The sequence below is a fragment of the Girardinichthys multiradiatus genome, chromosome 1 (assembly GCF_021462225.1).
Source record: "Girardinichthys multiradiatus isolate DD_20200921_A chromosome 1, DD_fGirMul_XY1, whole genome shotgun sequence".
Classification (NCBI taxonomy): domain Eukaryota; kingdom Metazoa; phylum Chordata; class Actinopteri; order Cyprinodontiformes; family Goodeidae; genus Girardinichthys; species Girardinichthys multiradiatus.
In genome coordinates this window covers 46,745,879-46,763,147 of record NC_061794.1, presented here as the reverse complement: position 1 = coordinate 46,763,147, position 17,269 = coordinate 46,745,879, and the positions used below count along the sequence as shown (strand labels likewise).

Here is a 17,269-nt window from a genome sequence, read left to right as displayed (position 1 = left end):
TTAGATGGAGAGTGTTTGTAAACAGCAGTTTTCAGATCTTGCCACAGATTCTCGATTGGGTTTAGGTCTGGAGTTTAACTGGGCCATTCTAACATATTAATATGTTTTGTTTTAAACCATTCCATTGTAGCCCTGGCTTTATGTTTAGGGTGGTTGTCCTGCTGGAAGGTGAACCTCCGTCCTAGTCTCAAGTCTTTTGCAGACTCCAACAGGTTTTCTTCCAAGATTGCCCTGTATTTGGCTCCATCCATCTTCCCATTAACCATCAACTCTGACCACCTTACCTGTCCCTGCTGAAGAGAAGCACTCCCAGAACATGATGCTGCCACCACCATATTTTACAGTGAGGATGGTGTGTTCAGAGTGATGTGCAGTGTTAGTTCTCCGCCACACATAGCGTTTTGCATTTTGGCCAAAACGTTCAATTGTGGTCTCGTCTGACCAAAGTACCTTCTTCCACGTTTGCTGTGTTCCAAACATGGCTTCTGCCAAACTGCAAATGAGACTTCTTATGGTTTTCTTTTAACAATGTCTTTCTTCTTGCCACTCTTCCATAAAGACCACATTTGTGCAGTGAACGACTAATAGTTGTCCTGTGGACAGATTCCCCCACCTGAGCTGTAGATTTCTGCAGTTCATCCAGAGTCACCATGGGCCTCTTGGCTGCATTTCTGATCAGTGCTCTCCTTGTTGGGCCTGTAAGTTTAGGTGGATGGCCTCGTCTTGGTAGGTTTACAGTTGTGCCAAACTCTTTATTTCCAGATGATGGATTGAACAGAGCTTCGTGAGATGTTCAAAGCTTGGGAAATCTTTTTATAGCCTAATCCTGCTTTAAACTTCTCCACAACTTTATTCCTGACCTGTCTGGTGTGTTCCTTGGACTTCATGATGCTGTTTGCTCCCCGATATTCTCTTAAGCAACCTCTGAGGCTGTCACAGAGCAGCTGTATTTGTACTGAGATTAGATTACATACAGGTGGACTCTATTTAGTCATTCGCAAACCTCAGGCAACTTCAGAAGGCAATTGGTTGCACTCAGAGTAAAGGGAGCTGAATACTTTTGCACACTACACTTTTCAGTTTTTTATTTTAAAAAAATGTTTTAAATCATGCATAATTTTCTTTCTACTTCACAATTGTATACCACTTTGTGTTGGTCTTTCACATGAAACTACATTAAAATTCAGTATATTTATGTTTGTGGTTTTATAGTGACAATATGTGGAAATGTTCAAGGGGTATGAATACTTTTACAAGACAACGTGTATCTTTAATGGCATCAAAGACTAAAATCTGTTGTATATTTGAATGGAGATTGTGTTTCGTTCTTGTTCAGAAGGCGATGTACAGTATATGGTCAGCGCCATGTGTTCATGCACAGAGAAATATTTCCAAATTGGGACAAAAAAAGTCTCTACTCCATTCTCAAAGGCCAGACCTTGCTCCAAGATGGTGTCCTGAATGTCCAAGCCTCAGCAAGGTTAGTCAAACACTGTGGCCTACCATTCTGTAACATCTTTAATTTGCTTGTAGACTCTACCAGCAGCTGAAGCCCTGAACAACATACTCCTCAGTATCATATCGACACTCCAACCCCTTCATTCATTCTCTGTAATTCCCCCTATGCTTTCTGTTCGAGCCACTTGTTGTTTCCTTATATGTCAAGGTCTTTTAGTTTACAAGCATCATTTAGTTTCAAATCTTGTTTTGTTCAAGGCGTTATCCACATAGTTTGCTTTTAGGAGGATTCTTAGTTGGAATGTCTCTTTTAACTTCCTGCTAAGCAAAAAGCTGATCTAATTGAATCTGTTAGTTGTTTATAAATGTAAAACGTTGACACTGAGCGAGCCATAAACCCTGATGGTATTAGTTGATGAGCACAGCACCTATGAAGCTAGTCATCATTCTTTTAAATCAGTAAAGAAAAATAAATTTACACGATCGCTTGACCCGTAGACCATTTTGCTCATCCATGTCGTTTACAGTTGTCCAGTTTTTACACTTAATAAATAAAATGAAACGGATGTGCTGAGATGACATGCAGCTCTGTGGGAATGAGAACAATAATCATAATTATTACCCATTGGTTCAATAAAAAATAATGGCATCAAAGACTAAAATTAATTCATGAATTGTTTTAAGCATTTATGAGAAACATAACGAGTAACAGTTAATGAACATGAAAGGAATCTATTCAGTGAATTAAACCTGATGAAGTAATGATGATGATGGACAGTACAACTTTCTACTTCCTGGTAATTTTCCAGTCCTGATCTGTCAGTTTGTGAAGATATATGTTTCATTGCAAATTATTTGCATTTCTGTCTGTATGACATCCTAGCAAGTCAAATGAATTCAAACCAGTTGGATTTACATTGTCAAGGTCAAGTATTACCCAACCCCAGTTCTGATTTAATACGTGGCTGAAGCATGCAAAGAATTAGAAACACCCGCTTGAAAAGCTTAGTTGTGGAAAAACACTTTCACAGCACCGGGGTCTGGTAGTTAAGCATTAAGAACACCACGCTACTGTGGATAGGTTTGACTAAATGTGACTACCAGGGAAAAACTATAAACTGGTTTATATCAGGCTGGTAAGAATGGAGGATGATCATCAGAGATGTACGCTGTCACATTTTACAAAAAATTCACAAAAGCACCAAACAACAAAAAAACCTACTGCATGCTATATGAATCCTACTTCATTGTGAAGGAAATTGTTGCTCCAGAAAAAAAACAAAGAAACTGAGGTTTAAGTCCCAAACTCAGCAATTGCTTTAGTGGTTTGGAAAGCAAAATGCAAAAACACATCTAAAGGAAGTCAATTGAGGAGGTTCTGATGTCTGACCTGGGGCCCTTCCTTTTTAGGGTTCCAGGTTGTGTCCCAACTGGAGAAAATTCTGGATCGCTGGAGGGAATAAATATCCATTCTGGCCTGGAAGAACCTGTAAGGAGTCTGCCCCCCCCCCCCCCTAAAAATATAAAATAATAGATGAAAATAGAGGAGGGCTGCACGGTGGTGCAGTTGGTAGCACTGTTGCTTTGCAACAAGAAGGTCCTGGGTTCAATTCCTGGCCAGGGGTCTTTCTGCATGGAGTTTGCATGTTCTCCCTGTGCATGTGTGGGTTCTCACTGGGTAGTCTGGCTTCCTCCCACAGTCCAAAGACATGCCTGTTAGGTTAATTGGTCACTCTAAATTGCCCTTAGGTGTATGAATGGGTGTGTGCATGGTTGTGTGTGTGTTGCCCTGTGATGTACTGGCAACCTGTCCAGGGTGTGCCCCGCCTCTCGCCCGTAGACTGCTGGAGGCACCAGCTCCCCTGCGACCCACTATGGAAGAAGCGGTAGAAAATTACTGAGTGACTGAGAATGTAGGATTATCTTTTTTCTTGTGTCTGGATAATTCCAACCCACCATCACTGTCAGTGAGATCATCTGCTGCTGGAGCACAAACCTGATCATGGTGAAGTGAACATAACTGAACTGGAGCTGGATCAGTTTGATTACGTTGTTTAAATGTGAACATATGCCAGGGGAGGGTTAATACAGTGAAAAATGATTTTGTCTCACCAAAAAACTATTTAAACAATCAAACACGTTGATTATCATTACAATTTTGGCAAAAAAAATGTATTAAGATCATTGAACGATCATTTATTTGTATGTACATAAATGTTTAATTTACATTATTTGCAGGACAGTGATGTGATGTTATGTTTTTAAAATTAACATACAAATAGCCAACTCTTACCATAAACTAAAAGTATATTTATGCTGCTAATATTACATTTAGGCCTAAATATTGTGGCTGTTCATGATAAACTCCAAACTCGTCGAACACACTCTCAAAAAAAAAAAACATGGTGAGTTTTTGAACAATATTAAAAGATCAATTCAATTGTTCTAGAATTGCTCTGCTCAAGGTGGCAGCAGGTTGGAGTAGCTCTGTTACTTTTCATTCTGATTGATTCTTTTTTGGGAACTCTTCCTCTTGTGGTGGATACAGTTGATTTTTTTTTTTTTTTTTTTGGACGACTGTGCTCTCTGGTGTCGGATGCTCTACAGCTTGGAGGATTTTTCCTAATACTTTTATACTTTTGGACATTTGTCATGATGCATTGCCATGACAACTGGGTTGTTGAGAGCAGCTGATTAATATCTCAAAAGCTCAAATAATACTTCAACTACAACCCTCAATCCCTATTGAGTTGAAAAGGAGGCACCATGGATGCAGAGCAGGAGCAAAGAGAAGAGAGAGAAGGAGGAATTTCAAACCATCTCTTCCATCGATTATGATGAGCAATGTGAGATCGTTGGGAAACAAGTTGGATGAACTCCAAGCCCTACAAAGGACCCAGCCAGAGTACCAGGCATGCAGTATTATGTGTTTCACTGAGACATGGCTGCAGGATCATATCCCCAACTCCAGCGTCTCTCTGCCAGGCTTTCTGACCATACGAGCAGACAGAGATTTAAAGAGGAGCGGCAAATGTAAAGGAGGTAGACTGGCAGTGCTTGTGAACAACAGATGGTGTCATCCAGGACATGTTACTGTGAAGTGTCGTCTCTGCAGTCCAGATATTAAACTGTTAGCAGCAAGTTTTCTTCCATATTATTTACCCAGAGAGTTCATCAGTGTTATTTTGTCAACAGTTTACGTTCCACCTTTAGCTGTTGCCGACACTGCATGTGATGCCATCAGCTCAGTTGTTGCTAAGCTACAGCCACAACACCCCAATGCGTTTGTGGCAATATCTGGTGATTTTATCCATGCTTCACTCTCTGTTACACTTCCAACATTTCTACAGTTTGTCAGCTGCTCTACGAGAGAAAACAAAACATTGGATTTGTTTTTTGAAAATGTCAAGGACTCATACATCTCTACAGCAAGACCTCCTCTAGCCAAATCAGATCACAATCTTGTTTTTCTCTGCTCGAAATATAAGCCCCTTGTTCATAGACAACCTGTAATAAAGAGGACTGTGAGAAAATGGTCACAGGAAGCTGAAGAAGCCATGCAAGGTTGCTTTGAGGCTACAGACTGGGACGCACTGTGCCAGCCACATGGAGAGGACATCAATGCCATGACTGAGTGTGTAACCGACTATATAAACTTCTGTATGGATAACATCATCCCCACCAGAACCGTGAGATGCTTCCCCAATAACAAACCCTGGATCACCAGTGACCTGAAGGACCTGCTTAACAAGACAAAAATAGCCTTCAGAGAGGGAGACAGAGAATTATTGAAGAGTATATAGAAGCAACTTAAAGTCAAGATAAGAGATGGCAAGGAGGTGTACAAGAAGAAGCTGGAGAGCAAGCTCCAGCAAAACAATATCAGAGATGTGTGGTCAGGGAGGAAGAAGATCACAGACTTCAAGCAGAAGGATGATCAGACCAATGGAGGTCTGGACAGAGCCAATGAACTGAACACATTCTTCAATAGGTTCAGTTCAGAAACAAGCTCAGCATCCTCCTCTCCTGCTCACAGACAAACAGACATCCCATCCTCCTTTGACCCACAGCTGTCCAGTAACACCTCCAATGTTTTATCTTCCACCTCAGCCATTCTGATCAAACGTGAAGCAGGACGTAGTCTTTGCCTCAATGGGTCCATCCGGACCCCAAACATAAAGCACCTGCCCACAGAACAACTTCAAACTTGCCCTGCACAAGGGGACATGATCTCATCAGGGCAGAGGCTGAGATGACAAACCTGCTGCTGTGAATGGCGATGACAAAAGTTAACAAACTGTAACAGTCCAGTAAATCAGGAGCAGAATGGAACAGGACAAAATCTACATCTGGATCATTTATAATGATGCAGCAACAACCCCTGCATCGCTCAAGCAACACAGCAGAGGATCTGTTTACTTTTCCTCTAGTTCGGTTGGGGGCAGTAGCAGCCAGCCAGTAGCACACACAGATTCCTCATTTAAATAGGGCGGTTTGTATCTCTTTCGCACCTGTTATCCATTGTACGTGCAATCTTTGACATTCGTGCCTAACACACCAACTTATTACACGTGCATTTTTTTTGGTAAAAGCAATTTAGCGCCCCCTGTTTGAGATCTTTGAAGGTCAGGGCCTTAGTGTTGTAAAAAGTATTTGACCCCTTAAATATTTTGACATTAGACATAGATAACCTGAGTAAAAACAAAACACAGTCATGTAACCACGACTGCTATGAAACATTTGTGATACCTGGCAGTAAGTCAGTTTACATCACTGTGGAGGAACTTTTAATTCAGCCACATGTGGAGCATGAACAGCCCATTTAAGATCATGCCACTACATCTCAATCAGATTTAAGTCCAGACTTTGACTAGGCCAGTACAAGAGTTTAGGTTTTTTTTTGCCATTCAGAGATAGACTCGCTGATGTGCTTTGGATCATTGTTTTGCTGTATCACCAAAATACACTTGCATTCATGCACTGACGGCGGGGTATTCTCCTTTCTGGTAAAAAACAGAACTCAGGGTTCACTCAGACTCCAGAACATCACATTTCCACTAAAAGTTCAACTGAAGACTTCATCTCTTCAGTCCACAGAATATTTCCCCACAAGTCTTGGGGATCATCAAGATATGTTTGGTAAATGAGAGACGGACCTTCATGTTCTTTAGGGTCAGCAGTGGTTTTGCCCTAGAAGTCTCCCGTGGAGGCCATATTTGCCCAGTCTTTTATTGTTGAATAATGAACTCTGACCTTAACTGTAGAAATGTCTTGCAACTCTTTCTAGACTGACATATCAGTCACATTGTTTCTCATCTGATCTTGAATTTCTTTAGATGATCTGTTGCATTTTGATACCTTCAAGCCTACTTCGTGTTGTTAGGTTCCTATATGTCTCGATTATACATGTCTGGCAGGCTAGACTTGGCTAGTTGAATTGAGTTATTCTTAAAAAAAATGTGGTAAATAAAAGCTAATTCATGATTTAACAAGAAGAGCACTTTTCTTAAATAGGACCAGGCTGTTTGAAACCTGGTCCTATGTCGAAACCATCCATTTTTCCCTTAATGAATTAAAAACTGTTTTTGTACTCACTCAGGTTATCTTTGTTTGAACGTAACATTTGTTTTTATGCTCTGAAACATTTAACTGGGACCAAAAAAACAAAAGAAATCTGCAAGGGGATGCTGTTGGTTACCTTCAGGAGGGTTATCGGTTGTTAGTAATCCCTCCATGTCTTGTGAAAACAAAAAGCAAAAAGAACACTTTATATGGTGGACAAAAAAAGAAACTTTATTTCAGCAATAATGAAGGCACAAAACAGTTTGTTTCTTCAGTTTTTGTGCGAGTGTGTACATTTGTACAAACAAATCTTCAGGAAACCAGCTGGAATATATTAAAGTGAAAAATTGTGAACTAATTGCCTTTGCAGGTCCCAGATCATAAACAGGCTTTGAAATAACTGGAATATTTATTAACAAAACTGCATGACTACATTTTTTTACAAGTTTAGGCAACAAAAAACCAAAATAAACTTATATAAAAAAAAATTCTTTAATAAAATTTAAAAAAAACAATATCCGAGGTACATATACAGATAGGTGCCTTTAAATCACAAATTATTCCATCACTCTGTCGTAAATGGACCTTATTAAAAAGAGAAATGTTCACTTCATTTCAGTTGGGTTTGTTCTTATTGGTTTTGTTCTGGAATGAGAGTGAAAGGTACCAGAACGCGAGATCAGAAAATCCAACGTGAAGTCTAGAACTTTTAAATATTCAATGCTTTAAATCCATAAAACATAATCTAATCGTGGTTTTCACCACCTGAGACTTAAAGACAGGATCCTCTTCGCTCCTGTAACACTGACTTTAGTGAGAATAAAAAGAATTATACAATAAATTAGTGCAAACACGCCGACTGACTGACTGGCTGCTGAAGGGGTTAGCAACGTCACAGCATTTGCAGCTCAGAATGAATTAACGTGTACTGAGGTCCGGTTACGCTGCAGAACCTGACAAACCCGTCCAGTTTGCTTTTAGTGCATGTTTTCCAGTCAACCTCCCAGTAAATTAAAACATAAAGACAAAGAAAAGTGCAACAGTGACACAACCACAATGCAAAATAAAAGAGAATCAATTTGAACCGATTGAAATTGTTTCTTTACAAAACAGTCATCATAATGCCATCCCTTAAATTATGAAGCAATCTTAAGCCTGAAGGATCCAACAATCTTTCAAGTAACGAATTCAGCAACGTAACTACCATCAACAAAGAGATTCCCTCTGGAAATAGTCAGGACAAGGATTGATGGAAAAAGCAGCGAAAGTCCAAAGAGAATCTTTGAAGAACCTTCAGCTTGCAGGAGAACTACTGATGAAGACTATTGCACCGTGCTTTCTGCAGCTCAGATTTCTACCTACATTTCAGGCTCATGCTTTCACTTTACCCGAATCATGGTGGAACCAGAAAGGAGAGACGTATACAGGTCCTTCTCAAAATATTAGCATATTGTGATTAAGTTAATTATTTTCCATAATGTATTGATGAAAATTTAACATTAATATATTTTAGATTCATTGCACACTAACTGAAATATTTCAGGTCTTTTATTGTCTTAATACGGATGATTTTGGCATACAGCTCATGAAAACCCAAAATTCCTATCTCAGAAAATTAGCATATTTCATCCGACCAATAAAAGAAAAGTGTTTTTAATACAAAAAACGTCAACCTTCAAATAATCATGTACAGTTATGCACTCAATCTTGGTCGGGAATCTTTTTGCAGAAATGACTGCTTCAATGCGGCGTGGCATGGAGGCAATCAGCCTGTGGCATTGCTGAGGTCTTATGGAGGCCCAGGATGCTTCGATAGCGGCCTTTAGCTCATCCAGAGTGTTGGGTCTTGAGTCTCTCAACGTTCTCTTCACAATATCCCACAGATTCTCTATGGGGTTCAGGTCAGGAGAGTTGGCAGGCCAATTGAGCACAGTGATACCATGGTCAGTAAATCATTTACCAGTGGTTTTGGCACTGTGAGCAGGTGCCAGGTCGTGCTGAAAAATGAAATCTTCATCTCCATAAAGCTTTTCAGCAGATGGAAGCATGAAGTGCTCCAAAATCTCCTGATAGCTAGCTGCATTGACCTTGCCCTTGATAAAACACAGTGGACTAACACCAGCAGCTGATACGGCACCCCAGACCATCACTGACTGTGGGTACTTGACACTGGACTTCTGGCATTTTGGCATTTCCTTCTCCCCAGTCTTCCTCCAGACTCTGGCACCGTGATTTCCGAATGACATGGAGAATTTGCTTTCATCCGAAAAAAGTACTTTGGACCACTGAGCGACAGTCCAGTGCTGCTTCTCTGTAGCCCAGGTCAGGCGCTTCTGCCGCTTTTTCTGGTTCAAAAGTGGCTTGACCTGAGGAATGCGGCACCTGTAGCCCATTTCCTGCACACGCCTGTGCACGGTGGCTCTGGATGTTTCTACTCCAGACTCAGTACACTGCTTCTGCAGGTCCCCCAAGGTCTGGAATTGGCCCTTCTCCACAATCTTCCTCAGGGTCCGGTCACCTCTTCTCGTTGTGCAGCGTTTTCTGCCACACTTTTTCCTTCCCACAGACTTCCCACTGAGGTGCCTTGATACAGCACTCTGGGAACAGCCTATTCGTTCAGAAATTTCTTTCTGTGTCTTACCCTCTTGCTTGAGGGTGTCAATAGTGGCCTTCTGGACAGCAGTCAGGTCGGCAGTCTTACCCATGATTGGGGTTTTGAGTGATGAACCAGGCTGGGAGTTTTAAAGGCCTCAGGAATCTTTCGCAGGTGTTTAGAGTTAACTCGTTGATTCAGATGATTAGGTTCATAGCTCGTTTAGAGACCCTTTTAATGATATGCTAATTTTGTGAGATAGGAATTTTGGGTTTTCATGAGCTGTATGCCAAAATCATCCGTATTAAGACAATAAAAGACCTGAAATATTTCAGTTAGTGTGCAATGAATCTAAAATATATGAATGTTAAATTTTCATCACGACATTATGGAAAATAATTAACTTTATCACAATATGCTAATATTTTGAGAAGGACCTGTAGATATATATCTGGACATATATTTCCAGATTTTCTGAAATTGTATTTGCAGACCTCTCGCTGGTCTGATCTGATCCAAGACTTTCATAACCAATATAAGGATTTGCTATTTTTCTATTCAAAACAAAGAAGATCCTACTTTTTATTTGTTGGTATTGTTTCACACTAATTTTAATAAACTTGTAAATATATCCCTAAGATAGAATAACACCTCTTTCTTTTAATCAGAGACCTGGCATTAATCTGGCTGATTCAGATAAAATCCCAATCGATCACATGAGCATTAAAATCTGTCCTGATTGATCACATTTCATGCAAATAAACACATCTCCACGTCACGGTGGGGACTGTAAGCAGAGCAACAAACAGGACATCAACATGTCTGCAGATGTCTCTGTAACTTCATGTGTCTAATGACATCAGCAGATGACATTACATCAACATGTTTGAGGCTGGTCTGGATTGTACAATTTAAGGTTTTTTCAGTTACAATATATTGATGAGCTACGGTGTGTAGCTTAAGAGAAGTCATGTGACAGAAGCAGAATAAATTAACAGAGCCACGTGTCAGCGCACAGACAATAAAGATTTTGACGGTAAGAGATGGAAATCTGACAGCCCATTGGCAGCCTCACCTTTCTCGCACGCAGAGCCCTGCCTTAATATGCGAGCAAACATGTGACACGGTGCTTCAGAGTTCATACTGTTGCTTTGCAACAAACAGCGGACATTTTAAACCAGTTAACACATCGGGTTCAACCTAAAAACAGAACTAGGGCGGGTCATATGGACCTTAGATCTTTTGTGATCTTTATTGCAATAACCGTGATGATCTAAAGTGTTTGAAACATTTCAGTCTCTTTGGCAAAACATCACCGCCTACAGCAAGAGCTTCAAGCTTAAACACTACCATAGAAATAATGCTCATCTATTATCAAAAAGGTTACTTTAATACACCAGCGCATTAAGTCATTCAACCGAACTAAACAGGACAAAATATTTTGGTCATGTCAAATATATTAAAAATCTTTGTTTTTGTGGTTCGTTCATTTAATTAACGTTCTTATGATGAATTGCTGATAATAAATTCTGATAAAAGCTTACCCTTGTCAAAACAAACACCAGAGAGGAAACTCACCCACAGCAGATCCTATTATCCCAAATTATGATGCATTTCTACCAGAAACTAATCTTATTTGTTAAATAATCCCTCAGATGACTGTATTTCACATTGTCCAGCCGCAGTGAAACCTCCAGGTCACAGATCTGCTGCTAGAAGGGAGTCTCGTCACGTTAGAGGGGATTCTTTGGTGTTTCAGGTTTGACTGCATTCAGACGGCTAAACCAATGCAGATGTACAGGGGTTGGACAATGAAACTGAAACACCTGTCATTTTAGTGTGGGAGGTTTCATGGCTAAATTGGACCAGTCTGGTAGCCAGTCTTCATTGATTGCACATTGCACCAGTAAGAGCAGAGTGTGAAGGTTCAATTAGCAGGGTAAGAGCACAGTTTTGCTCAAAATATTGAAATGCACACAACATAATGGGTGACATACCAGAGTTCAAAAGAGGACAAATTGTTGGTGCACGTATTGCTGGTGTATCCGTGGCCAAGACAGCAAGTCTTTGTGATGTATCAAGAGCTACGGTATCCAGGGTAATGTCAGCATACCACCAAGAAGGACGAACCACATCCAACAAGGTTAACTGTGGACGCAAGAGGAAGCTTTCTGAAAGGGATGTTCGGGTGCTAACCCGGATTGTATCCAAAAAACATAAAACCACAGCTGCCCAAATCACGGCAGAATTAAATGTGCACCTCAACTCTCCTGTTTTCACCAGAACTGTCCGTCGGGCTGCTATAGCCAAACCTTTGGTCACTCATGCCAATGCCAAACATTGGTTTCAATGGTGCAAGGAGCGCAAATCTTGGGCTGTGGACAATGTGAAACATGTATTGTTCTCTGATGAGTCCACCTTTACTGTTTTCCCCACATCCAGGAGAGTTACGGTGTGCAGAAGCCCCAAAGAAACGTACCACCCAGACTGTTGCATGCCCAGAGTGAAGCATAGGGGTGGATCAGTGATGGTTTGGGCTGGCATATCATGGCATTCCCTTGGCCCAATACTTGTGCTAGATGGGCGCGTCACTGCCAAGGACTACCGAACCATTCTTGAGGACCATGTGCATCCAATGGTTCAAACATTGTATCCTGAAGGCGGTGCCGTGTATCAGGATGACAATGCACCAATATACACAGCAAGACTGGTGAAAGATTGGTTTGATGAACATGAAAGTGAAGTTGAACATCTCCCATGGCCTGCACAGTCACCAGATCTAAATATTATTGAGCCACTTTGGGGTGTTTTGGAGGAGCGAGTCAGGAAACGTTTTCCTCCACTAGTATCACGTAGTGACCTGGCCACTATCTTGCAAGAAGAATGGCTTAAAATCCCTCTGACCACTGTGCAGGACTTGTATATGTCATTCCCAAGACGAATTGACGCTGTATTGGCCGCAAAAGGAGGCCCTACACCATACTAATAAATTATTGTGGTCTAAAACCAGGTGTTTCAGTTTCATTGTCCAACCCCTGTAAATGTCACCTCTGAAGGTTTACAGATGTATTTAGGGCTGTCTGTATGTGATCAGCTAGCTTTGGAGAAATCTTAGTGTCAGGCGTGAATGGAGGCTGACACTTTAGAAAGACAGTTAGATGGATGGTTACCAGACTAGTCTTCCCCCTACAGAGCTGTTTTACTTATGAATCATAGCTGACTGGCAGATGTGTTAAAGGTAGGTCAGTAAATAACTTAAAGATAAGCAGTTAACCTTACTCATTAAAACAAAACAAAATGAAAATAAGAAACTAATAAACCATTAGGAGGCAAAAAAGACTGGTCTGATTTAAACACAATGTTGGTCCACATGCAGACCATCCACATTTATGGAAGAGCTGAAATTTGCAATGAGTTGATATGAGACTTTGGATTAACCGCTTCATCCCTCTGCTGCCTCTTGCTGACATGCCAGCTCTTTGCAAATCAAACTCTTAAAATCCATTTAGATAGTCTGCATGATGCCCAAACTACATCCAAACAGGGTTATTCCAACTTTTGTGGTCATAAAGTGCTTCTGAAAGGAGAAAATGGAACATCATGCTCATCCCTGGTTGGAGAGAAGTGCCGAGGTCTTCCCCAGATCTTTCAGTGGGTGACAGATGACAACCATGCTGCTATGTCTGCACCGAGTGAAGCCTCGCTCCATTCTGATTGGTTTGGTTTATGTTTTTAGATGCAGATGTTAAGGAATGTTGTCGATGTTTTTTTAAGTGTATTATGCATGTTTGTCTCCATGCTTCCACTAATACGTTTAGCAGATCACTAGAACCTGCAGAGACACAGCTCTGACAGCTGATGGTTTCTATTAGGCAAAGAAAGTTTGTTTTCTGTGGTCGAAGCTAAAAAAAGCTAATTTTCTGGCTGCAGTCTGTGAAAGCTCTTACTGTGCGGACCTAAACTAAGTGGAGGAACTCCCTCTGATGATTATTAGAAAAGGCTCCTGCAATCTGAAAGCATCTTCTCTGTGGTTGTGGGGTGTGCCTTGTTGGTTTCTGGAATGCTTTAATGAAGTTAAGAGACAAACCAAAACAAAGGGTTAAGAGTGGTGTCAGAACGTCGGGTCAAATGGTGATGTAGTGCTGTCGTAGTTTGGCCACCAGGAACTCGTGGGTTAAATTATGTCTTGTGATTATTCCAACAATCTGAAATAAACAAAGAGTTTGTTCAGACACAAAACAGACAAGTTTCTACATCAACATAGTGTCTACGAAGCCTCTACAGCGGCAGCTAAACAAAGCACCAACTGTTTGGGGAGAACTTACTTCTCCAACAGCATTGACCACTGGAAGGTGGCGAAGGCCCATGGTTCTGAACAGGTTGAACACCTGGGAGATCCGGGTGTTCGGTGAAACTGTGTACGGGCTTGTGTTCATGTAGGGCGTAACATCCTAGCAACACAGGGATTATCATTCAGCTCTAAATCAGATTGCATTAAACTTTTTTCATCGCTGTTATTCACTAGCAGAACAGATCGTACCACTATCATCCGGGGATTGAGCAGGGCGAGGTCCACTTCATGGATGTCCGGGTAACGTGGGTAATCTTCAGTCATTTCTGCGAACGACAGCCTGGGCTGAGTGGCACTCTACATCAGATGGAGACTTCTATCATTAAAAGTGATTAAAGTTATATTTTTAAACAAAAGCACCTGAACATCCGACTCACCGACTGGGTCTCGGAGTAGCAGACGCCTCGGATGAGCAGGTTGACCAGTTGGGATCGTAGAATCAGGCCGTGGAAGGTGAGCGGTCTGAATCGCTCTTCCATGGTCCACTCCTCACTGGGGGACTGGTCTGGGTAAAGGTTTGGGTAGGGAGCGTACCTGAACACAGACAGAAACAGACTCAGAGGAGAGCTGGTTCCCCGTCAGCAGAAAGAATATCCTGCATTTTACTGATTCTGTTGGATTGATAGGAAGAATAAACCCATTTTATATGATGCAAACAGTTTAAATGTTATTTTTATTCTTCTGTGTTTTTGTCCATCAACCATTTCTGCACCATTTGTCATAAAAGTGCAGCGGAAATGTCAAACTAAACCACAGACCTTATTCAAATTTTATAGTGGAAAAAATTGGTTATCTTTTCTAATTTTTAGGTCTCCCAACCAAAAAAAATTGAAAATGTATCAGAGAAGTCTCCAAATTCCTTAATTGACCTCAGAAAAACAAACATCACTCTGTTGTGGAAAATAATTCATTTTGGTATTCATGGTTCTGAAATACTTTCATTAGAAGTTCATTTTTCATGCAATGAGCAGTTACTGATGCCAAGGTATCCCATGGTTTCTACAGTTTAAAGTCATTTTAAAGAGACTCAGTGTTGCCCTTCCCCTGCCTGTTGCTGCTTAGTGCCGGTTAGCTGGCTGGAAGAAAGCTGCTGCATTTTCTCCTCAGGAGAAAGTCAAATTCAACAGTTTGGGAATATCTCTGGTTACAAAAAACTTGGGAAGTCATGGACTGGAAACTACAGGAGCAGGGTTACATTTAAGATTAAATCAGGTTTTGCTATTAGTTTTTGTGTAATTACTGAGATAAAGTAAAACTGTGGTATTTTGAATCGTAGTTAAAGTAACAACAGAACGAAGTCCGTCAGGCGGAACGACCCGTTTCTGTAGGATTAGAAACTCTCAGAAACAATATTTTTAGTGACACACAGACATTTTTAACTAAGTTCTTCCTTTGTTCTGATGTGCAGTTTATGTTCAAATTATTTCTGTTTATATTATAGTTTTTGTTTCTTATGTGAATTAAGATTTTTTTTAAATGAAGTAAAAATATCAACAGTTTCTGAATACGTTTATTTAAAGCCTAAACTTGAGATTTTGAGGCCTGTTTAAAACCGAAATGTTGCTGCATTGGTGCAACACCCTTCTGTTTCCCACTGAAACTTCTACCCACCTTCTCTCCAGCATCTGCTGAAGCAGGTCCTCTCCCTCCTCGGCGGGTTCCACTGCGGCGTTCTGCTCGTCACAAACGTTCCTCAGCTCGCTGGACGGGTACGATTTCATCGAATGGCAGCGGCGCCGCTGCTCTGCCGCACGCGAAACAATGTTGGATTTCTACCAGAGAAGATTAAGTTACTGTTATATTTCTGGACATGCAGACAGGTCAGATCACTAAGGTTTATTAAGGTAACATCCTGGCATTCAAAAGCAAAACAATATAACTATGCATGTGTGTTTTTAGGTCAGTTTCACTAAAATATAATTTTTTTAATCTTATTTTCCATAATAATATGATGTAAGGATTATGATTATTGATTAATTAATATTCATCAAGTTATTATTTAAAATTATAATTCTTGATGAATATTAATTAATCAATAATCATAATCCTTACATTATGGCGTCCCTGGGTGGGCCTTGAAATGACAGATACCACTATTGCACGAAGTAACACAATTGTGATATCCTGGAAACTCTGTTGTGAGATTTGGTAAAATTTTGCAGTTGTAAGCTGGAGAATGTTTCTTGACTAATATTGGCTCAATTCTACTGCAGAGAAGTAATAATATACTCCTAATAGTAATAATAGTTTTTCTAAGGTGCTTTTGTAGACACAAGGTGGACGTTTTGTGTAGTTTATGGTGAAATTCAATGTAAATTGCCAGCTTGTCAAAGCAACCCCTGTTGGCTTAGAGCTGTCAGCTTGTTGCCAGAGCAACCAAAATTCCTGGCACAGTAGGAGGCATCCTACTATATGCTGTTAGTGTCTGTTGGTGTAACTACAGCTGTAACTAACACTCCCAGTCAGGGAGAAAGAAACACCTCCGTCTGGTGGCCATTGAGTGAATTGCAGTTGCAACAGGATTTTCTCCGCTGCAGACAGGTGTTTAGAGCTACCTTGTGGTCTCTAATGAAAATTACTGTTGCTGCCACAGAATTTAACTAATTTGATTAGTTTTATTAACACAGGCAGATGATCCCATCACCGATGATCAAAGGACATAGCTTGAGCTAAAATCAAGTTATTGATCATTTATTGCCACTTCTGCTCTGAAATTTATGCATTTTTGCTGGGTTTTCTTGTGTGTGTGAAGCGTGTTTTAACCAGACTCGCATAACTAACTTTAGTTGTCTAACTTGGTAGGTCCTGCAAGAAAGTAAATAACCCATAGTATGCATCACTAATATTCATTTGAAGCTAAGAATAGCATTGAATGTTTTAGTTTTATTTATCCCACCTTTAAAATTTTATTTAAAAATGTGGGTTTTGCTTCAAAAATGTTTTTGTGTGTGTTTTGCTTGATAAATTCCATTAAAGCATACATAGACTTAGGTAAGCCACAGTTTGAACGGTCAAACCTGTGCCCATTTTAAGCAAACCTATACACCTGTAAGATATATATATATGAATCACACAGCTAGCTGAGTGCTTAGTCTGTTTGTGTTGCTGCTAATTGATTTTAGTGATCATTCAAAACTAGACAGCTTAGTCTGTTTGTGTTACTGCTAATTGTCACTACTGGTAATTTTAGTGGTCATTCATAGCTGAACACCTTGTTTGTTGTTGTGCATTTTGGCCAAAGATGGAGAAAACATCCCAGACTGCAGCTGGAGATGTGAGTCAGGAGGGCCCCACAGAAATGCAGG

The 17,269-nt window shown here is 40.5% G+C and overlaps 2 protein-coding genes across 2 annotated transcripts in view; both read right to left on the bottom strand.

Moving 5' to 3' along the window:
* Nucleotides 1-17,269, bottom strand: part of LOC124869598 (L-rhamnose-binding lectin SML-like) — a 137,151-nt gene that overhangs the window by 75,162 nt on the left and 44,720 nt on the right. The window lies entirely within an intron of this gene.
* The window catches only part of clcn6 (chloride channel 6), a 34,108-nt gene continuing 30,013 nt past the window's right edge, over nt 13,175-17,269 (bottom strand). Inside the window, exons 19-23 of the mRNA XM_047367541.1 lie at nt 15,576-15,736; nt 14,342-14,498; nt 14,154-14,261; nt 13,939-14,064; nt 13,175-13,818 (exon numbers count right to left, since the gene is read on the bottom strand). Coding sequence (XP_047223497.1) covers nt 13,738-13,818; nt 13,939-14,064; nt 14,154-14,261; nt 14,342-14,498; nt 15,576-15,736 — 633 coding nt within the window. The 3' untranslated portion in view covers nt 13,175-13,737. The remainder of the gene's footprint in view (nt 13,819-13,938; nt 14,065-14,153; nt 14,262-14,341; nt 14,499-15,575; nt 15,737-17,269) is intronic.